General features: G+C 43.4%; 1 protein-coding gene across 2 annotated transcripts in view; it reads left to right on the top strand.

Moving 5' to 3' along the window:
• ZFPM2 (zinc finger protein, FOG family member 2) overlaps window positions 1–24,309 on the top strand; it is a 429,791-nt gene that overhangs the window by 93,847 nt on the left and 311,635 nt on the right. The window contains exon 3 of one of the 2 annotated variants that reach the window (XM_077808863.1): window positions 3,849–4,007. In XM_077808863.1, coding sequence (XP_077664989.1) covers window positions 3,849–4,007 — 159 coding nt within the window. Of the gene's footprint in view, window positions 1–3,848; window positions 4,008–21,509; window positions 21,552–24,309 lie in introns of those variants that run through there. The other variant, XM_077808864.1, reaches the window with a different exon arrangement.

Below are 24,309 nucleotides of genomic sequence, written 5' to 3'. Positions count from 1 at the left end.
CTGTATTTGGCATCTACCCACAAAATGTTTGATAAAAAATGCTTTTAATCTGAGCTTCATTTAAACCAACCAACCAATCAACCACCATAAGTTCAACCCCCTTTCTGCTTTTTGGATTTGCCATGTCCTCCTTTCTACAGACATTTGTTGAACTATATGTGACATTCTGTGTACTACTTGAAAATAATGTTAATGCATCTTCTAAAGTGTATATTTCCTGGACTGCCACCAGTGAATATATACGGACTGCATATCTATTCTTTCCTTAATTTATAATGGTAATTATTAGGGTGCTGACTACATACTGGTGACCCCTTCAAAAATTTAACATCTCTAAACAGGCATAAATATCACCTCATACATGTAAACTGAATTGCTCAGATGTTCTTAATATATTTTCCAAGCAATTCTTATTTGGAAAGTAAAATTACTATAAGCCAATGTTTCAGCAGGAAGTCAGATTGCTGAAATGTGGGCTGTTATATTTCTTCCAAATAAAAACTGCTTGAAAAATACATTAAAGACATATGATCAGTTTTGACAAGATACGGAACATGATGTTTATATATGGTTGGACTTACACCCCTCCCCTCCACTCCATCCACACAAAGATAAAAACCCCTTAGCAACAGTTTCATTGTTTAATAGAATCAGAATACTGTAGAAGGCACTTTTAGTAGATCATCTGTTGCAAACTGCAAGATTTCTGTGTATCAATTTAAATGCTTCTCTTTGATTTTTAATGATATATATGAATACACTTTCCCCACTTACAATGACTAATTATGAAAATCTCTTTAACATTTCTGTTCCTCTGTTCACTTACCTTACCTAAAGATGCAGGGACACTTAAAAAGCTCTAATTTAACCTCTTAGTGTTCTTATAAGGTTGATGGATGAATGCGATTGTACAAAAATCATTATTAAATTAAAAGAATGAACCTGTCTTCAATAAAAATCTTCAAAAGAGAGATGAGAATAACAAATAAAATGTATTCCTCATTTTCCGACCTGGCAAAAATGCCATCATTTTATATACAGTAACTCCTCGCTTAATGTTGTAATTATATTTCTGAAAAATGCGACTTTAAGCAAAACGATGTTAAGCGAATCCAATTTCCCCATAAGAAGTAATATAAATGGGGGGGTTAGGTTCCAGGGAAATGTTTTTCACCAGACAAAAAACTATATATATATATATATATATATATATACACACACGCGCACACACACACAGAGTATAAGTTTTAAACAAACAATTTAATACTATACAGAGCAATAATGATTGTGAAACTTGGTTGTGGTGGTGAAGTTAGAGGGTGGAAGAGGGTGGGATATTTCCCAGGGAATGCCTTACTGCTAAATGATGACCTAGCATTCGGCCAAGCCCTCAAGGGTTAACACATTGTTTTTTAATGTAGCATCACACTCTAGAAGGCAGCATGAATGGAGGGAGGGAAGACAGCATGGCAGACGGAGACATACCCTGTGTGTGGGAGAGAGAGATACGCGTAGTACATTGCCTTAAAAAAGATCAGAAAGTTGAGACAGCAGCTGCACCCAGCGTCCTGAGCCCTGTCCCCACCCTGCTCTATATGGAGAAGGGGTAAGTGGGGGGCAGGAGTATGGGGGAGGGGGTCACCCTGACATTAGTCCTCCTCTTCCTCCCTCCCCTGCACAGCAATCAGGAGGCTCCGGGGAGCAGCTCCAAGGCAGAGGTCAGGAGCAACACATGGCAGTGGGGGGAGAGAGAGCTGAACTGCCAGCAGTTGATAGCCTGCTGGGCGGCTGCAGCACAGGGAACTTAGGGGAGCTGATACGGGGGGCTGTCAGTCCACCCTGGTTCCAAGCCCCCACCAGCTAGCTGCAACCGGCTGCCAAACGATGTTATAAGGGAGCATTGTGCAACTTTAAACAAGTATGTTTCCTACTTGATCAGCAACGTAGCAACGTTAACTGGGACCATTTTAAGTGAGGAATTACTGTACTCATATTTAAAATTGTGTAATTTGCAGTGAGTGTTTTTGAAGTTGCATTTTAAAACTGAAATTAGAACTCATGTAAGGTGTCTCACTGCCAGCACTGGAGATTGAAGTTCTGTACGTATATGGAATGCCAAAGACATTCCAAGTTCTCCCCAGATTTCCTGCCAATATGTGCTCAACTCTCTTCTGGAGTGACAGCCCCCCCACTCCACCCTCAGGTATGAGATGGTGTCCATATCTCTATGTCCATGCCCACTCAGCTACAGGCTTTCAGAAGACTGCCAGAAAATGCAGGTGATGATAATGGCACATTTTTGATAATATGCAAATAATTTTTTTGGGCATAGATTCAGGCTTTATGAGAAAGGTCTAAATTGTGCAACCCTTACTTTATACTGTTGAGTATGTCCTCAGACAAGTGGACCCACTGTATCAGATTCTCAGGCAGTGTAAATTGGCATAGTTCCATTGAAATCAATGCCAGCTGGGAATCTCTCACCCAGTGACTTCAGTAAAGACAAATTTCTGAGAGCAAAGGTTGCACAATGTAGCCAAAAATTAATTTGACTACTTTGATTCAATGGGAGTAATCATGGATTCCTAATAAATCATATGAAATTCCAATACAGTCAGTATTCTGTTTCTTTTAACAACTTTATCCTTCCCTCTTCATTTAATGCAATAGGAACATTTATGTACTGCCTCTCAGTATTATAGAAGTAGTAAAAATAATACTGGAAAACTATCCTATAAGTACAAATTACATTTTGTCATGAGAGAACTAGCTTTCATTTCTAGCAAGAAATCTTCAGTCAATTATAAAATGGGGTAATGCTTTCATTAGAGAGAGAGAGAGAGGTGTAATTTTCCTTCAAGTCTCAACCATGTATTTTGAAATCTCTTTTGAAATCCACTTTTAATACGAATTTTGAAAAGTATAGAATTTATTAAAATCTTACTTCAATTAAAATACATTCCATTATTTCCAATCTCTATTAAAATCTCAGGTAAAACTCTGTATCTGCGAAAGATGTATTTAGAAGGTAGTTAATATTAACAAATGAACATAATGTGTACTCATTATTTGCTCATCAGCAAATTTGACCTTGCCCCCAGGCTAGTAGTGACAAAACGTAGTTACCATCTGTTGGATGTTTGGTCTATGTGAAATGAATTGGTAATCTCAGTCCAGTTCCTGTCAGCTGTACGACCACAAAACAAAAAAATAATCAGCAGAATTGCCACTGACCGGTACCCCATTAAAGAGGCCAAGGACTTAGTGGCCATGGAGACTACAGAATTATTGTTTAAGTCGTCCCTTCAGAGAAGCGTTGAGGCCCAATAGCAGGGCAATGTGGGGAAATTTGCATTAACTATTCAAAGGATAGATGACTCAGGTCTGTAACTCAAATTTAATGAGTACTAGAATTCAATGTAACATTAAAAAAACCTAACAAACAACATAAAAAGGGCTCTTCTTCCATGTATAGATGTGGGGTTTGCATATATAATTTCCATTTCCATTATTAGGAATGGCTGGCCTAAATACCACAACTGGATAAATGACAAAACAGATAATTTGCAAATATTATTCCAAAAATATAGTAATATTTTACATATTTGAAATATATGTGAGCTATTCACTGAGCTGGCAGAATAATGAGAAAAATCACAATGTATTTTTAGATTGCAATACATTGGATAAATTATCTGATAAATGTTATTTGATCATTTCTAATAAATTCCCAGCACAGCAATAGAAGAATAGACCCTAGTTAAAGCCCTTTAGTTGTAAGATATGAGGCTTTTATTTCATTTTACTGTTAGATGATTTTGGTACAGTGTCCCTGATTCTCTTTAAAGGGCCCCTTGAGGATGCCATTGAGGATGAAGAGGAAGAGTGCCTGTCTGAAGAAAATGACATTATCTCAAAAGAAGACTTTCCATTGGAGGAAAGCTTTTCTGCAGAGTTTGAGCCTGAGAATCTGAGTTGTGAAGAAGTGGAATACTTTTGTAATAAAGGTAATCACTGCAGCACGGTGCTTGAGCGCGTGAAACCGATATGTGCACGTGCACTTGATCAGAAACATTTTGTGGTGTTTGAAATGCAGAAAAAGCCCCATGAATATGAAGCCTTAAAATAAGAAAATGATCAACTCTTGTTGAGTCATCTTTCAATCTGGTAATAATTACTGCAAAAATTTTAATATGGTAGAGCTATTTAAAACGGACCTCACATAAGACAGAGAGCTGGCAATACAGCAGGCCACTTCATTACTTCCTTGCCCATGTTAGGAAGCTTGCTGTGTTTTTGGATTCTTGAATTAAAATAGTGCTCACTGTTACACTGTCAGCACTGTGAGCTCAGTGATTTGCAGAAAGGAGGGCTTTTAAAGTTGTAGATGCCTTTTTGGTACATCAGTTGTAAGTTATTGAAGATATATTTATTTTACTAAGAAATATGTCAATGCATTCTTAACCTGTGTTTGGTCTCCAGGGTATGTTGTTCCCCATCCAGCTGACAGAAAGGTTTCTCTTTTATGAAAAATTGATTTAATTTTCTTCTGCTAGATTTCCATTTGATTGTTTTATTGTTTGTCTTCCGCAGCTAAGGATGCTCATCCAGTATCTAGAACCGTTGTGGTAATGTTTGGCTTATTAATCGCAACGACCCAGGAAGTTTGGTTCCAGTGATTTTTCTTTCTGTTCTCTTCAGGGCATTGGAATATTTTTTCTCACTGGTTTGGTGGTCTCTAGTTTATTGTTCATGATTTTCTTAGGCAAACTGGAACAAGCCTCTTTGAGTGCAGTCAAGAGTTATAGCTTAGGCCTGTAGAGTGCTGGTTGCCGTAGAAGTAGGTGGTAGAGAGCGGAGAAGGCAAGAAAATACAACTTCTGTAAGTTTCCCAAACACATGACTATGTTAGGAAGGGTTAGTAAGTTGATCCTTAGCAAGGATATGGCACCTAGGAGAACAAACAAGCAAAGATGCAGTTTTGAATCCCAGAGCTAAACGGCTGATCATACTAAGACCGAACAAAATACTTTAAAAACACAATAAGCTAAATGCTGTTAACATTAAGAACATAAGAATGGCCCTACTGGGTCAGACCAAAGGTCCATCTAGCCCAGTATCCTGTCTTCTGACAGTGGCCAGTGCCAGGTGCCCCAGAGGGAATGAACAGAACAGGTAATCATCAAGTGACCCATCCCCTGTCGCTCATTCCTAACTTCTGGCAAACAGAGGCTAAGGACACCATTCCTGCCCATCCTGGCTAATAGCCATTGATGGACGTATCCTCCATGAATTTATCTAGTTCTTTTTTGAACCCTGTTATGGTCTTGGCTGGCACAACATCCTCTGGCAAGGAGTTCCTCAGGTTGACTGAGTGTTGTGTGAAGAAATTAGTGCTGTAGGCAAACACTGCACCCATTATGAGCTCAGTGGTTGCTCATGCTTACCCTGGATAGTAGTTTGCTTGGTTGAATGGAAATATTTGGCCAGACACTGGGATTATTCCATAGTCATTTTGTGTTGTAGCTCAAGATCTTTAATTTTCATTTGGATGGTCAGCATGCCAGCTCCTCCCAAGTCCTCTCTGACCTGTATAGGATGCTACATGACTCCAGGGGAAAGGGAGGGGACTCTGAGAAAGGATTCATATTGGGCTGATGGAGCTATTGCTTTCCACTGTATACTCATACTACTTGGAAAGTCTACCCATTCTACAAAGCCCATCCTGTTCTTTGTGAACGAATGCAAACGTGTTTTACTTATTTTATTTGATTTACATGCAATAGTAAGTTGTATATTTATAAATCTTGCTGTTTTTTTGTGAGGGACAACAATGAAATAATGGGAGTGAGGCTCACAGGTATAAAATCAGGGATCTGGAGGGGGACAATGAGCAGAGAACCCTGGACAGCTCCCACTACTCCTCGAAGGTATTCAGGGAGTCAGTGGACACAGCCTAGAGGAACTCTTTCCAGAGACATGACTTGAGGGAGGATCAGAAGTAGGCCCCGGAGTCGCAGATCATCCCCCACCCCCTGTTCAGCTTCCTCCTCCAGGTACAGTGCCAGGAGGAGACTGATGAGGAGGTCTCATGACTTTGTGGGGCCATGGATAGAGCGTGCGTAAATCAGGAAGTGTGGGGAAAAATGGGATATAAATGTGCGCCAGGGTCTCCCTCTCACTGAAAAAGGAACAGGTGTCAGAGGATGTCATGAACCGTGCCAGGTACATGCCTGGGCTCATGGCACCATGAAGGAGCTGCCAACTAATATGCCTGGCAGACTGTGGGGCCGGGGTGGAATATGGATTAGCCCACTGGGATGCCTCTCCCTCCTTGGGTAGCCGGAGTTCCTGCCACTTGGTGTCAGAGCAGGACACGAGGATAAGGAAATGAAGGGTGTGGATCATGAGCACATTCAGCTGTTTCCTGGGTGTGGTTAAGAAATGGACTGACTGTATGTCTCACAGATGGCTCAGATGGTATGTAGGGAGTGGCTGGGAAAGCACGGAGGGCCAGGGCTCAGGATCAGACAGGAAGCACCCTCCCGCAGGATCCACTCAAGGAAAACCAGAGGCAGGTGTGAGGGCTGCCCTCATCTCCTGGAGCACAAGCTGGGGGACATGCAGGATGTAGAGTTCCATGCGCCGGCCAAGTGCCATGGGATTCACCCTGTTACCCTGATTATAGTCCATGAAGTCTCCAATCCTGGTGGTAACAGCCAGAACCAGGCTCCAGTGCATTGACAGGGACTCCCTCACCTGCACACCTAGATGGGGATTGTGCAGCAAGGGCTCTGCAAGGAGGCCCTCCCCATGAACCTGGTTGCCAAGATTAGCTTCTAGGGCCTGAGTAGGTCCTGGTAAAAGACGGACAATGTGAAAAGGTCTCAGGAGACCCCCTGGAATGGAGATAGAAGAGCTGCTGGTTGTATCGGAGCACTCATAGAGGAAGATGTGTACCAGCACACTCCACACTGAACAACCTGAACCATAAAGGAACCTCTGCAGGGTCTGGAGATGGAAGCTATGGACTGGAATGTGGAGGCAGAACAGGTGCTGTCCACCCTCCTCCAGTGGGAGGCTGGGAAACCCGCAGAGACCCAGTGCAGCCCTGGCCAAAAGAATGCCAATATTTTCTTCTTGAGGCTGGCCAGGGGGAGGGCTCAGGGTGTTGAGACAGTGCCAGAGCATGGGCAGGACCAGTTGGTTGATCACTAGTGCTCTCCCATGCAGGGAAAGGCATCGGAGCAGCCCTGTCCACTTCTGCAACTGCTCTGCCACCCTGTTCCTCAGATCAGCCCAGTTCTCCAGGGAGGAGGGATCAATGGCAGAAAGGTAAACACCCAGATAGAGCAGCAGACCCATGCTCCACCGGATGGCTTGGAGCGTGGGTGGGAGGGAGCTTGCCTGCCACCCGTCCCCAACCATCAGGCTGGAGCTCTTGACCCAGTTGACCTGGGTGGAGAAGGCCACCAAATATATAGCTTGGCAAGCCTCCACCCATGCTAGTTGGCTTGGGTCCTGGACCACAAGGAACACGTTGTCAGTATACACTGACAGGACCATCCACAAATCCAGCTCTTGGAGCACCAACTCCATGAACCTCTTGTGGAGGAAGGGCTCAATGGTGATGGTATACTGCTGGCTAGACAGTGGGCAGCCCTGACACACTCCTTGAACCAAAGATGACTGGTTCAGTCAGGGTGCAGTTGAGTTTGACTAAACATTCCGCAGAAGTATACAACACTTGGAGAACCTTTTTGTTACTATGTCTTTAAAAAGGCATCTACTGAAACATTTAAGTGAAAAGTTGAAGTTAAGGTGATTCTATGTAACTAGATCAGGCAGTAAAACAGGTGACTTAAGTTTAGGTATGAAACTGGAAGTTCTAAATATATTTGTTGATTCTTCAAAGTGAATGCCATTTGATTCTTGATGCTCCTTTCTCAACGTGATATGTATAGTAGTAGTTATAAAAGAAGCTTTAAGTCTATCCACTGCAACTCCTAGGGGGAAAAAATTTAAAAGAAAATTTCTAAGGATAACAGGGCACATAAAATTCCTAATTTCTTTCCAAATGAGGCAGTGTAACAGAAAAGTCCCACTTTGAAATAAACAGAGAACCTATTCTGGAAAAGAATGGAATAGGAGAGTATGAAGGCAGTGGTTTTCAAACTGCGGTTCATGATCCAGTACAGGGTCATGGAATGTAAGGCACTGGGTAGCGGTGGCTCTGGTCAGCACCACCGACTGGGCCGTTAAAAGTCAGGCAGGCCAGTCCCTACCTGTTCTGGTACCGCGCTGCACCCCAGAAGCAACCAGCAGGAGGTCTAGCTCCTAGGCAGGGGGGCCCCCTAGGCAGCCCCCGTCCTGAGCACCAGCTCCGCACTCCCATTGGGCAGTTCCTGGCCAATGGGAGCTGGGTGGGGGCAGTGCCTACAGGCGAGAATCGCGCAGAGCCGCTTGCATACCTCTGTCTAGGAGCCGGACCTGCTGCTGGCCGTTTCTGGGGTGCAGCACAGTTCATGGTGCCAGAACAGACAGGAAGCCTGCCTTAGCACCCTTGCTGCACCACTGACTGGGAGCCGCCCAAGGTAAGCCCACTCCCCAATCCCCTGCCCCAGCCCTGAGCCACCCCAAACCTGAAGGCCCCTCCTGCACGCCAAACCCCTCATCCCCAGCCCCACCCCAGAGCCTGCACCCCCAGCCCAAAGTCCTGACCCCCTCCCACACCCCAATCCACAGCCCAGAGCCCGCTCCCACACCCTGAACCCCACATTTCCAGCCCCAGCCCTAAACCCAATTCTCTGCCCCAGCCTTGACCCCCTCCTGCACCCCAAACCCCTCATCCCCAGCTCCATTGGGTCCTGGGCATCAACAATTTTCTTCAACTGCATCGCCAGAAAAAATGTTTGAAAACCACTGGTATGAAGGCATTTAAATGGCTCAGCTATGGTTGAGTTGTTTTGTATCTCAGAAATTTAGTACTGTTGGCATGAGGCCACATGTTCCCCTTCTGTGGACAAAAGACAGGAGGGAAAAACTCACCTGGGAAGTAAATGAGTTTCATCTCACAGAGTTTCCTTTTCACCCTCCTCCCAATGGAAGGGTTTGTGACATTATTGAATGAGGTCCAGTGTTGCTAATTGTCATGATTTTGTCATGAGTCTCATGCTATTTGGTGTTTTTCTTAAAACCTGAGATGCTGAAATCTAGAGATTACATGATTTTTTTTTAATTTTCTACCCTTCTTGGGTGTGGAGGAAAGCTTGAAAATGTGAAGTGTGTGTACCCTAAAGGCTCAGAAACCAGAGAGAAAGAAGAAGAATCTAAATGCATTTCTTTGATGGCCTGACTCATGATTTTTGAATGCTTGGATTTGGCAGTACTGGAGAACTGCAAAACACACACATCCTGTAGGTCTGCATGGAAAGTAGAAAACAAATGGGTAGATCCAGGAATCTTTCTTCCAAGATGACATCATGGCTTTTGATGCAGCCATCCATACTGCCTTTGGTTATTTCTGCCTGCTCACCACCATAGGTGCTAGCAGAGTGAGTTAATACTCTGTTGCAAGGGGAGTGTGCCATAGACAGTGAGTAGCACCAGAGGTAACCCTTTTTACCCCTTTCCCCCCTTCCAAGTTCCCGCAGAGAGAAGATAAAAGGGAACAGGGAAGGGTTCTAGTGAGGACCCAGATAGAGCATGTAGCAGAGCTGGTGTTTACCCCCTTCTGTGCTGTGTTATGTATACAGTGTTTACTTTTTAATCCCTTCCCAACCACGTACAGGGAAGGAAGAATTGGGCCCAGAGGTTTTAATTATCCCAAATAGGCACTGAAATTAACAAATCATTGGAAAGGGGCAGGACTGAGTTCCCATGTTATTAGCTTGACTGAGATGGGATACATGGGTATTAACAACTTGGCTACTTAAGGTATTTGGCAGGAGGGAGTTTTCTGTCAGGCTCTATCTGGCTGTTTTATGGAGAGGTGGCATCCTTGCAACCAGCTTCCCTGATAAAGTCCTACTCCCAGTTGGCCGAATGGTGTGGGAGATATCCAAAACTTTTGGACAACCAAGCATTCAGATAACAGAAGTGCTATTTTGAGCTGCGTTTTCACTACTATAAAAATATGGGGACTGAAGGGAGTAATGCTGATGTTTACTTAATACTTTTTGAAGCTTGGGGTACAATGCTTGTCAGAAGAGACCAAGGTCTTCTATGGGAGTGGGTGCCAATACAACCCAGTCTCATCAGCGTTGTAAATCTGCTGGTTTGTAAGCCCCTCCATTTCCATAATCTCCAGCAGTTGGTTGTGATAGGGTGCAATGAACTCACAAAATGTGCTCATTATTTCACCAGTTATACTCAATGGACGAATACCATGCCATTATTTAAACTGTTTGAGCCAGCCATCACTGGTGCTAACAATCGCTAAGGGGTTAGTTGAGAAAGTGTTAGCTGGTGATTAACTAACACAGGGATTCATGGGGGACACACTTCATTTTGTGTAACTACAATTTTTGTATAAAGGGAGTTTGGATAACTGGATTTATACTGTATGTCCACCCATTAATTCTGGGCTGGAAAATTGGTTTGACCACAAGATTGCCTGACATAGAAAGCAAAGGAGAATGGTTCTGCAAAAGTGTGAAGCAAATTAATCAAACTGATTTTGAGTTACATATCATTAAACAACTTTCCACTTTTCAAATTATGAATTTTGTGTAGTTTTTCTTTTCCCTCTAACTCATAAATGGCTTGTTAGAACAAAACACCTGGAAAATTCCCAAACCGAACAAAAAAAAATATGATTTTTAAACAGCAGTTAAAGTTTCTAAATGTCAATAATTGTACTTGTCTGCCTGATCATTTCAAAGGATCAAGAACTCAAAGTAAAGAAATGAACAGTGTGTAAGTGCAGATGTATTATAAGCAGACTCTACAGTTAAAGTTTTCTACTATTTTTATTACAAGTCTCCACAGTTGCTTATAAATAACTTTGTCAGACTTCAGCCATTTTGATTGAATTTTTTTCCATGTCAGGCTGAAATTTTTTAGAAAGTTTCAACAAAAATGGTTCAGATGTTTTTTGAGAATGAAGCCAGAGAAAAGTGTTTTGTCAGTGATAACAGAATAAGATCTTACAGCTGCTTCTTTGAGAAGTTGTAGAACTTTCCTGGAGCAGGGACTAGAAATTTGGCAGGAGGTAGCCCTGGTGTCAAAGGGGTGACTTTGCTGTCGTAGTGAAAATCCATCCAGATTTGTCCAAACTTTAAGCCTCTGAAAATTGCTATTTGCACTTGTCCAGTAATGATTGTTACAAGGCTGTTAGTGAAAATATCTGAAGATTCTGTCTGCAAGGAGCTTGTTAGCCTGAGGCTTCAAGGCCAAAGAAGGACTTTTCCTGCAATTGCTCTTCCTGATTGGTAGGGGCTGCTGTGGTACTTAGCACAAAAACTGAGATGAAGGAGACAATTTCTCTTGTGCTGTCCTTGCTAACAATAGAGAGCATGGAAGAGGAAGCAGCCTGACTTGAATGCAGAGGGGTGAGAGGCAGTGTGGGGACTGAGGCAGGCGGAGTAGTAAAACTGAATGATAGGAGACTGGGAGACAGGCAGGCTGCCAGTGATTGGGAGACAGGCAGGCAGGGTGAGCATCAGAACAGAAAGAAACCAGGGACAGGCTAAGGATGATAGAAACAGAAGTGGTCAGACAAAGAAAGGGGAAGGAAGTCATACTAGGGGATGGGGCAAAAGGGGACAAACTGGAGCTGACAGGGGTAGAAGGGACAGGTGCCATAAATGTTTACTTGGCCATGCTGCCTGAGGGAAAAATAGAGTGTGATCATCTCATTAAAGAGACAAGGTGGGTGAGGTAATATCTTTTATTGGACCAATTTCTGATGATGAGAGAGACAAATTGTCAAGCTTACACAGGGTTCATAGAATCATAAGAGTCATAGAATATCAGGGTTGGAAGGGACCTCAGGAGGTCATCTAGTCCAACCTCCTGCTCAAAGCAGGACGAATCCCCAACTAAATCATCCCAGCCAGGGGTTTGTCAAGCCTGACCTTAAAAACTCCTAAGGAAGGAGATTCCACCACGTCCCTAGGTAATCCATTCCAGTGCTTCACCACCTTCCTAGTGAAAAAGTTTTTCCTAATATCCAACCTAAATCTCCCCCACTGCAACTTGAGACCATTACTCCTTGTTCAGTCATCTGCTACCACTGAGAACAGTCTAGATCCATCCTCTTTGGAACCCCCTTCCAGGTAGTTGAAAGCAGCTATGAAATCCCCGCTCATTCTTCTCTTCCGCAGACTAAACAATCCCAGTTCCCTCAGCCTCTCCTCATAAGTCATGTGTTCCAGTCCCCTAATCATTTTGTTGCCCTCTGCTGGACGTTTTCCAATTTTTCCACACCCTTCTTGTAGTGTGGGGCTCAAAACTGGACACAGTACTCCAGATGAGGCCTCACCAATGTCGAATAGAGGGGAACAATCATGTCCCTCGATCTGCTGGCAATGCCCCTACTTATACATCCCAAAATGCCATTAGCCTTCTTGGCAACAAGGGCACACTGTTGACTCATATCCAGCTTCTTGTCCACTGTAACCCCTAGGTCCTTTTCTGCAGAACTGCTACCGAGCCATTCAGTCCCTTGTCTGTAGCGGTGCATGGATTCTTCCGTCCTAAGTGCAGGACTCTGCACTTGTCCTTGCTGAACCTCATTAGATTTCTTTTGGCTCAATCCTCTAATTTGTCTAGGTCCCTCTGTATCCTATCCCTACCCTCCAGCGTATCTACCTCTCCTCCCAGTTTAGTGTCACCTGCAAACTTGCTGAGGGTGCAATCCACACCATCCTCCAGATCATTAATGAAGATATTGAACAAAACTGGCCTGAGGACCGACCCTTGGGGCACTCCACTTGATACTGGCTGCCAACTAGACATAGAGCCATTGATTACTACCTGTTGAACCCGACAATCTAGCTAGCTTTCTATCCACCTTATAGTCCATTCATCCAGCCCATCCTTCTTTAACTTGCTGGCAAGACTACTGTGGGAGGCCGTGTCAAAGGATTTGCTAAAGTCAAGGAACAACATGTCCACTGCTTTCCCCTCATCCACAGAGCCAGTTGTCTCATCATAGAAGACAATTAGATTAGTCAGGCATGACTTGCCCTTGGTGAATCCATGCTGACTGTTCCTGATCACTTTCCTCTCCTCTAAGTGCTTCAGAATTGATTCCGTGAGGACCTGCTCCATGATTTTTCCAGGGACTGAGGTGAGGCTGACTGGCCTGTAGTTCCCAGGATCCTCCTTCTTCCCTTTTTTAAAGATGGGCACTACATTAGCCTTTTTCCAGTTGTCCGGGACCTCCCACAATCACCATGAGTTTTCAAAGTTAATGGCCAATGGCTCTGCAATCACATCCCAACTCCTTTAGCACTCTCGGATGCAGCACATCTGGCCCCATGGACTTGTGCTCGTCCAGCTTTTCTAAATAGTCCTGAACCACTTTGTTCTCCACAGAGGGCTGGCCACCTCCTCCCCATGCTGTGCTGCCCAGTGCAGTAGTCTGGGAGTAGTCTGTTCGTGAAGACAGAGGCAAAAAAAGCATTGAGTACATTAGCTTTTTCCACATCCTCTGTCACTAGGTTTCCTCCCTCATTCAGTAAGGGGCCCACACTTTCCTAGACTTTCTTCTTGTTGCTAACGTACCTGAAGAAACCCTTCTTTTTACTCTTAACATCTCTTGTTAGCTTCAACTCCAAGCGTGATTTCGCTTTCCTGATTTCACTCCTGCATGCCCAAGCAATGTTTTTATATTCCTCTCTGGTCATTTGTACAGTCTTCCACTTCTTGTAAGCGTCTTTTTTGTGTTTCAGATCAGCAAGGATTTCACTGTTAAGCCAAGCTGGTCGCCTGCCATATTTAGTATTCTTTCTACATATCAGGATGATTTGTCTCTGTAACCTCAATAAGGATTCTTTAAAATCCAGCCAGCTCTCCTGGACTCCTTTCCCCCTCATGTTATTTTCCCAGGGAATCCTGCCCATCAGTTCCCTGAAGGAGTCAAAGTCTGCTTTTCTGAAGTCCAGGGTTCTTCAGTTCTGGGAAAATTACTCAGAATGTCACAGCTAAATACAAGGTGGAACAGATTGTTTAGCAGAAGTAGTTAATACATATTTTAAGGGACCATTTAAGGTAAAGTAGCTCGTTAACATCCCTCCAAACATTGGGAGTAAAGGAAGGGAGGACAGCTGGGGTGTTGTTAGTGAGTTATAGATTGTTATAATAAGCCATAAAGCTTGTGTCTCTATTCAATCCGTGATTTTTAGTGTCTAGCAAAATTATGAATTTAAGCTCTCAGACTTGTCATTTGAATGTATTGTGCAGGTTTCCTTTGAGGATGAGGACTGATAGATTACATATAGAGTGATCACTTTGTGGAAAAGTGCTTACCCATCATGATGTGGTATTTTTGTCTTTTATCATTTTCCTGTGTGAGTTCATCCGAGGTTGGACATCTCATTAAAGACTATCATAATGCATACACATAAGGGGACCAAATACAAGTTGCCCAGGCATTTTTTTCCAGACTTTCCCCTACGCACACACTTACCACAGGAAATCCACATTCTTCTGTCTTCCCAAAGTCCATTCCAGTTCTTCCAGATAGTACTGATTTTGTACACTGAAAGAAATGGGGAAAAGATCTGTAGGTCTGATGCCTCCTCTACTTCTTGAGGGCGGGATCTAACAAGTTGTCACACCCATCTCTCTTGCCCTGTGTGGCCGAGAAGCAGTATGATGATGAAGCCTCTCTCAAGGGAAGAGGTATCTAGAGGTCTAGGGTAGAGTCCATGAGGCTAAGGAATTTTCAGCTGGCTACATGTACAGAAGGGAAGGGGCAATAGCAGAGAGTAGATGGTGGCCTCTGTCTAGCGTTGGAGGATGGGAAAATCATCAGGACAGCAGATGTGGGAATATTCTTGGAGATGTTAGATAGAGGGAAGAAGTAAAGGGAGGTGATGGGCATCTCTGATAATTAGGGGAAGGAGTAGGAGAATCTATTGATACTGACTCTCTCATGGTGTAGATTCAGAGCCTCCATGGCACACAATCTCTGATCCCACCTGACTATCGCATTTTGTGGGGCTTTCTAGTTGTAGCTGTGCTGTGCTGTTGCAGTTCCTTCAATAAACTATCTCATCCCACTGCCCTATTGCTAGAGGCCACATTGACAAATGAATGCTGTAATAGCAAACCTGCAGACATTACTGACTGGGAAGGCATTCCTGGCACCCTTATCACTATTGGTGGTCTTCAGGACCCAAAGCAGGTGGGTGGTCCAATTATAAACCAGTGGTTGGTAGAGTCCATTATAGATGGTGTATGCTTCATGGTCCCAAAGGCTACACTGCTTCAGATGGTGATATAGCTTCTACCACAGGTACTCAGTTTATGATGCAGTGGTATATGGTTAGAGCAGGGAACAGTAAGTTAGTACTGTAGGTTCTATTGTTTCTTCTACCAGAGACTGCTATACTGTGTGAATTTACTACATATTTGCAAAGGTCATGACAAAATGGGGCCCTGGTTCCTAATTGGGGCCCCTCACAGGGCATCTGCTTTTCCTGTAGAGGTAGGTGAAATATAGTTCCATCTGGAGCTCAAAAATGCTATTCCTGAGTCAGCAAGAGGGGAATGCTTGGGACTATATGAGCATGCAACGTTTACAATGGTCTCATCCTCTGGCTATGGCAGTGAAGAATGAGCCTAGAACTTGAACTGAGCTTTCTGCTCATGTACATCATTTTGCGACTAGGCTGCCAGGCCAGCTTAGGGCTGGAATTTTTTACTTTAAACCATGTGACCTGATTGTGCAGTCAGGCTTGAGATTCAGGGAAATAGCTGCAGCGTGATTCTCCATATAATTATCAATAAACACAGCACTGAGTTATTTTCCTTCATACTGTATGTGAAAAGTTATCACCACCACCATCTGTAATACTCGCCGAACATTTAACACCCTGATTTTTTGTGATTTCCTTCTACCTTCTGGTGTGGGTGGTTTTATTTTGTGTGTAAATATTCTCTGCTTCTTTTCTACCTTGCTCTAATGTCTAACAACCATGCTTGCTGTTTGCTGTGTTCGTTGGATCCGAAAGTAGGTTTAGCTATTTTTTCAGAAACTTTTTTCAATCATTGTGGTTCTTTCCTCTTCAGTAGTGGCTTTAATGACATATTTTTACCTCCTCTGATTCTACAGCAACTAAAAGCAGGATCACCATAAGGCAGCTATACCATAATCACTTTGAGCTCAATAAGGAGATCTTTACAGGAAACTTTGTTCTTTTTCTTAACGGGATTAAGAAGCTCAGCTCTTTAAATTCTTGCATATAACACTGACATTTCCAGGGTGTGTTTTGGACCAGGTAGTTCCAAGAGAAGGAATAAAAAAGAAAAGCCAATATGACTTTGTTTTTTACCTTGCTGGAGGAGCTGTTTGTGCAAATCGCCTATAAGCTTATTGACCTGAATCTTTGACTCCTTGTTTTCTCTGGATTTGGCTGGAGTGTAGACACTGATAGAGCACTGATAGAGGTGATTGAACAGCCCCCAGCTTTGCTTGGCACCAGACCCCACCCCCCCTGAGGCCCGAAATTATCTTTCTCTGGCAATACTTCTGTTTTCCTGGAGCTCGTACGCCTTTATTTTTTTTAGCTATTTTTAATTTGTTACATTTTCTTTATGTAGGCTTTCCAAGTAAATGAAGGGCACATTAATTCTTTTTGGTAAGCAGAGATAGGAGAGGGCATGTATATATGATGATGTGTGTTCATCTCGTAGGACAAAAAAGATTGTGCATGCCATGAAAAAATAACACTTTTCAATAACATTCCTGTAAAGAAATACAGTATCAGACTGATTTATTTGTGTGTAGATTGGGGGTTCAGAGTAAGGCTCTTGACTCAGCAGAGTGTGGGTTAATTTCAGTTTATCGGCATTCCATTCAGCTGAGGCAATCTGCTTTTCCTGGCTTTGCTGGATCCTGAGCATCGTCCATTTCTTCATCAGATGCAGCATATGGATCCGGAGAAGTAAGAGATCCCTCATGGCAGCTGTAGAAGGGCACAAATTAGTTAGAATTGGCTCTTTCCATGATGAAAGGACTTTTTTTTCTTACTAACGTGTGCCTCCTCCTTAACCCGTTTGTCTGTCATTGCTTTTTATCTCTCTCAGAAGGGCCACAACCCTTTTCTTGATAGAAAAGGAAGGAGATAGCAGAACGTGTTTGAAGTTATTTTTTCACTAGACTGAAGGGTCTCTGAATAGCAACTGGGAGACTGCCTGTCAACTACTCTGTTCTCCTTTCGCTGCTACCCCGGATGTTGTCTCTAGAGGTCAAATCTTGGTCCTACTGAAATGCATGCCAGAGTTCCCAGTGATTTCAGTGGGATCAGGATTTGGCTCTTCGTGGCCAAGCACACCCTACTCATAATCAGGAAGCGAGGGCAGTGTCATTGAACAGAAAACTGAATTTCACAATTAACTAGCCAGCTGGATTTTAAAAAAGCAAACAGATAGAGTTAACCAGAGAATGGCTTTAAAATGTGCAGAGTTGTGGGCTGAGAGTAACATTTTAAACTGCTTTAAAGTTTACAAAGCAGTTTAATAAAGTAACTCTTGCCTTTTGAGTCAGTACATATGGGGCTCCTTAAGAACAGTGAAATTGTGAACTTTATCACAGCTGTGATTATTTAGTCACCACAACCCCAAAAGCGATTATTTAGTCAACACAAGTACTGTGCTGTCCCCTTTCCTAGAAATTGTGAAAATTTAACTTGACATGGTAATCACAAAGTAAGAATTTTAAATAAATTAGAGGTAAGCTCCCATAAAATATGAAATACACAAGTGACATACTTTTATCCATTTGCTTGCATAGAGTATTACAGCTGTATATCTGTTTCTGATTTTTTTGGGAGTGGGACCTTTTATCTCTTCCACCTTTTTCTTCTGATGTTGTCTTCTCTACTTGGTTTTGGATGCTGGTGAAGGTTTTGAAACATTTCATGAGGATTCATTGTCAACCCAAGTCCAAAGAACTCAGTTGTGCACAAGCTTAGCACCCCAATAAGTGGCTGTGGATGGTGGCAATAATATAACTCTCAAAGCACTGGAAAAAATAAAGGAGTCCCACATCTATGACCTGATGGGATAAATATTATCTCTGGAAGGATTATGATGGATGACACAGAACTAAAGGAACCATTTACTTGTGGCAGCTAATTCTGTCACTTGTTTTGACACATAAGATGTCCTGACTGTTTTTGAAACAGCTAATCGGGATGTTACAGGAGTAATATTCTGAACATTCTTGGAATCTGGGAGACAAACTGGATTGGTATGGACTCCCAGGATGATAGACAGGTACTAGTTTTTGTTTTCTGATAATCATTGCAACATAACTCATGGAGGAGTGTAGTGAGTTAGTGGTGGTCCCTCCCCCTCTGGGTCAGTGGGAGGCCACTCCACCTCGCTACGTCACTGGGTATCGCCTAGGGTTGCCAACCTTTCCGGTTTCACAGGGAGCATCCTGGAACTGGGCTCTATCTCCCGGAGGCTACCTAAGCCAAACTTGGAGATTTTAGGCTGCTAAAAGTCCGGAGGGGCTAAGGCAGGCTCCCTGCCCACACTGCTCCTGTGCTGCTCCCAGAAGCAGCTGGCATGTCCCTGTGGCCCCTGGGGGGACCACGGGGTCTCCGCGTGCTGTCCCTGCCCTGAGCACTGACTCTGCAGCTCCCATTGGCTGGGAACCCATGGGGCCTCAGGGATGTGCTGGCCGCTTTTGGGAGCAGCACGGGGCCAGGGCAGGCAGGGAGCCTGCCGTAGCCCTACTGTGCTGCCACTAGGGAGCCAACCAAGGTAAGAGCGTCTCTCCTAGAGCCTGCTTCCCTCACCCCTGCCCACCCCCCAATCCACTGCTCCAGCCTGGAGCCCCCTCCCACACTCCAAACCCCTCAGCCCCAGCCCAGAGTCTGCACCCCCTTGTGCAGCCCAACCTCCTGCTCCAGCCCGGTGAAAGTGAGTGAGGGTGGGGGAGAGCAAGCAATGGATGGAGGGGGGATGGAATGAGCAGGGTGGGGCCTCAGAGAAGGGGCAGGGCCTTGGGGAAGGGGCGGGACAGGGGGTGGGGCAAGAGTATTTGTGTTCATGTGATTAGACAGTTGGCAACCCTAATGTCACCTAGAGTCATGGAATTAGCAGAGCATTGAACAGTTTAAGGGCAGAATGGTACAAGTCTATGAGGCCTGGCCATCGGTCATGGTGGGGCAGCAAACAGTTGAAGGCTCTGGCCTACAGTCAGGGCAGAGCAGCCAAACAGTTAGGGGCTCTGGCCCGTGATCTGGGCAGAGCAGCATGGGGGTTGGGTGTCCTACCTCCGGTGGACAGCCAACAAATGCACGTCTCTTGGCCTAGAGAGGGGAGGCTGCCAATCCAGGGGTGGGGTGGCAGAGGATAAGGGGGCCCAAGCCCACCCAACTCCAGCGGGCCCCGACTTAGTGCCCTAACGGTGGTAGAGTATTCCACCACTGGGTCAGCGGGGAATTCAGCTGCAACATGCTGACCGAGTCTCTGGTCAGCTGCCCCTGGACCACTTCCTACACTCCCTTTGGGGTGTAACTGGATCTGTGGGGCCCCTCTGCTTGCTTGGGGTAGAAGGCCAGTGGCAGTCCCAGCGACACCTCAGGGCCTTGGTCCAGCAGCTCTGACCAGTCTTCAGCTCAGCAGGGGTCCACTGCAGTGTCCCAGCTTGGGAGTGGGCAGGGGGCGTCTGTCTTCTTCGGTGGCTGTAGCACAACTGAGCTCCAGGACCCACCCTTTATACTTTCTGTCCCACTTTCTGACTTCCCGGGGGGAGGGACAAGCATGACCTGGCTCTGCCCACAGAGGTTCAGAGAGTGGGTTTTCCCTCTTTGGCTCAGTGGGTGGCCACTCTGCCTCACTACAAGGAGATTTAACTGCTTCTTGGTATAGAGGTTGCTGGAATGCTACAATTCAAATACAAGCAACAAACTATTTCCAATAAGACAACTTAAAATTTCACTTCGTGAGGAGTAGGCACCTATTACTGAGTGTTATGTGGAAAACAGTCTTAGGAGAAGACAATATAACAAGGGGAAGAGTACAGGATCATAAATTATTGCAATGGTAAATTTAAAAGCCTGAGATGTTCCTCTTCTCTGACTCATATTCACTGTACCAGTTGCAAAGGTGGCTGGGAGAGGAATTCACATAAAAAAAACTTAATATTTTTAAAATAAAAAAATAACAGAATTCTTGCTTTAGTGAATCTAGACTATGAGAAGGCTCAGGCAACCCAAAACTGTGTTCTTTGAGGCTTGCCTGGGCCTATTTGAACCCATCTCTCTATTCTACTCAAGGATAAGATACCTGATTAGGATGCCTTTGGGTGAGGCCCCCACAAAACTGCTTAAAGTCCTGGAATTTAGGAGGCAGTCCTTTAGAACCTGAGAAATCTCTTGAAAGCTTGAACCTCTAGTTAAAAGTGTGAGGAATTTATTTAGGAATGAACTAAAATATCATAACCACTCTCTCTTTATACCCAGTTATAATCACACTTTCCCTCTCTTTCCAAGATTCTTCCAAGAAACACATTAATATAGGAAGTGACCTGGGATCACAGGTGGATGTGATACAAGTTAATTTTATTTTTTTTAATTTGAATTTGACAATGGTACTTTCTGGTCTTAGTGTTAAATAACATAATTCCTTTCCTCAATGATCACTAAAGCTATTGATTCGAACAAATCTAAGAGCTAGATTGTGCCTGAGAGGCACAGTCCACTACTGTGCCCCTTTGTACAGCTTATTCCCATCCCTAATCAGTGCTATCATGAAGGGAGTAGGGTAGGGAGCATTTCCTACATTCCTGCAGCATTGCCAATTCTTAAAATTTTAATCTGATATCTTATGATATATTGTGCTTCCCTGAAAGCCCCAGCTGCTGGAGTCATATGAGTATGTGAGAATTTCAGCTTTCAAAAAAAAAAAAAAGAATAAAGAGTTTAAAGCAAAAAAAAAAAAGGTTTAAAACAAACAAAAGGAAGTATTTCTTCATACAACGCACAGTCAACCTGTGGAATTCTTTGCCAGAAGATGTTGTGAAGGCCAGGACTATAAAAGGGTTCAAAAAAGAACTAGATAAATTCATGGAGGATATGTCCATCAATGGCTATGAGCCAGGATGGGCAGGGATGGTATCCCTAGTCTCTGTTTGCCAGAAGCTGGGAATGGGTGACAGGGAATGGATCACTTGATGATCACTTGATACCTCTCGAGCACCTGGCATTGGCCACTGTTGGAAGACAGGATACTGGGCTAGATGGACCTTTGGTCTGACCCCATATGACCGTTCTTATGAGTACATTTCTAGCCCTAATGGTTGAAGAGTAAAACCTGAAAACATGAACCCTAAGTGCTCAAAAAAACCCCAGCAAATAAAAAGAACTCACAATTTATTATTTTTAAAAAATCTCATGATTTTTAAGACAATTCCTGATTTGTGTGAGCCTGACTCATGACTTTGGAATGCTTGGGGGTTGGCAATACTGCTCCAGAGAGCAGGAATTGCTATTCTGCCTGGCCCTTACATAAATTGTGCCAGGTCATGGGAATGAAGCTAGCATAGGGAAAGTACTAGTCAGCCTCTCTCTTAATCCTTTACCCTTGGGATTCCATATGTGCTGAACCATGGCATAGCAGTTAGGCAGCTGGTGTGCTCAGACCATTGTCCCATTGTTTCCTTGTGGTCTGTCAGTCTTTCTCTCTCTGCCTGTTGTCTCTTGTATTATACTTATATTGTAAACTCTTTGAAGCAGGGACCATCTTTTTGCATACATACAGTACCTAGCACAGTAGAGCCCTAGTCCATGATTGACAATCCTAGGTGCTACCAAAATGCAAATAATAACTAATAATGCCTACTGCTCACATTTTTATACAACAGGGAAGCCTTAATATTTTTCTGTACGTCAGGGGAGGAATGGCTGGGCAAAATTTGAAATTCTGTTAACAAAAGGCTTGATCCTGCAAGATGCGGAGAGGTCTGGCCCTGATTCAACAAAGTACATCGCACGTGCTTAACTGTAAGCATGTGAGTATTCTATTGACTTAGTTACTCACATGCGTAAAGTTAAGCACTTGATTAAGGACCAGATTTGTAAAGGCATTTAGACCCTTAAAGATGCAGGTACGTGCCTAATGGGATTTTTAAAAGCACCTACGTACCTAACTGCCATTGAAATACCTTTAAAAATTGCTCTAGGTACCTGTCTGCAACTTTAGGTGTCTAAGTACCTTTAAAAATCTGGCCCTAAGTGCTTTGCTGAATCTGGATCAAGTGCTTAGAGCCTTTCAAGATTAAGCCCTAAAATAGGGGCTCAAGTTAAGGAATTATTCTTGCAGCTTTGGAGGAGCTGTTCACTGGGGAAAGGATGGGAAGACTAGAGAGCTCCTAGGAATCAATGGTAAACAAGGAAAAGGTTCACCTTGACTCCTCAGATGATATTTCTTGTTGTGTTCATAGAACAGCTTCAGGAAAATTGGTCTGAATATAAATGCTGCCAACTCAAAACTCATAGTGATAGGAGAAAGGAAGTAAGAGGAGGCAGGGATATTGTGTACAGGAAAAGTACTAAGTAATGTAACATTTTTCACAGTTCTCCAGAAAATGCAGTCGTGCAGATGGTGGTTTTCTCTAATGCAGATAAACACTTGGATTAGAAAATTAAGCAGTACAGTCATCAACAGAGTATCAAAGATATAGAGAAGAAGAAATGTTAGACTGACTAAATGAACCTGAGAACACAGTGAGGTCATATCCAACCCTTAAGAATACAGTAGTACCTGAAATTGACAGAAATGTCTGAAATTGATAGGATGATTTTGGTATAGAACATTGCATCTGCCTTTCTGGTCAATGAGCGGATTCTGGCAATTGGTAGTTTAAATACTGTGTGCTCACCTTTGTATGTGCACCCCATTATCACTGCCTCCCCCTGCCCAAATGAAAAAAACGAAACACTTTAGGAGAAAGTACCATGGATTGTCCCCAATATTTGCCATACTGTGGTTGAGGAACCTGATTGAGAGATTGTCCAGGGCAAACAGGAACCTGAAGTTATCCTAAATAAGATTCAGTCCAGGTTAAACACTGACTCCTGACCAGCACTATCCAAACTGAATGTTAAGAAGAGTGCAGAAAGGAATAACAGAAATAGTTTCAGAAAAGCAAAATGCTGAGATGACTGGTTACTACATTTGAAATAGAATTCACCATATTGATCTATGTAGAAGAGCTCAGCTCATTCATGTAGGTGTAGCTAGGGGAATAATTTATGTTCTATGTTGAGAGCCAGATTCTGTTCATACTTTAGATTTACACCACTCATGTTACACTCATGGCTTACATCAGTATAAGTGATGTCAGAGTCTGGCCCTGATAGTTGTAAATTCTCCAGTATCCCAATGCCCTACTTTCATGGCAGCTTCATTGGAAAAGAATATCTCTGTTATATATTTCCTTCTTGCAAGGCGTGTAAGAAAGAATTTCTTAGCATAACATCGTAGCCACTGTAGTCTTATCTACCTTGTCGCCAAACCAAATAAGGTGAAGTATGAAAACGTCATTCTCAATTTATTTTTAATAGCTTCATTTTGAAGGTCAGCATTCTCATACAACAAATGGATTATAAATTTAAGTAGGATTTTTGGCATTATATGGATGTACTATACATGTTCCATATATGCTGAAAACTTACATGACTATCAGCATTAGAGCGTTTTGCTTTTCATTTTTTGCTTTTTTATTTTCTAAGTGCATGCAGAATCTAAGAAAGTTATATTTTAAAATTATTTTACAAGGATCTCCACTTCAGATGGCATGTATTTTAGAACATCCATATGTTGTCAAAATTTAGCAATAAGTTCAATGCAAATCCAGATAACATATTTCAACTTGGATGTGGTTCCCTTCAAAGTATCTGCGGTCAGTCGCAGGGATCCCAGAAAAGCAACACTATTTTCACTGAGTAAGCTGCTTCCATTGGATTCCCAGGGCCAGATCCTCAACAGGTATATATTGATGTAGTTGGCTATACTGATTTACAGAAGCTGAAAATCTGGTCTGTAATTTCTGCTAGGGTTCCAGTTCAACAAGGTATTTAAGCATGTGTATAATTTTAAGGATGTGAGTAGTCTCATTGG

This window comes from Eretmochelys imbricata, chromosome 2 (genome assembly GCF_965152235.1).
Source record: "Eretmochelys imbricata isolate rEreImb1 chromosome 2, rEreImb1.hap1, whole genome shotgun sequence".
Classification (NCBI taxonomy): Eukaryota; Metazoa; Chordata; order Testudines; family Cheloniidae; genus Eretmochelys; species Eretmochelys imbricata.
This window is presented reverse-complemented; position numbering and strand designations above follow the sequence as displayed.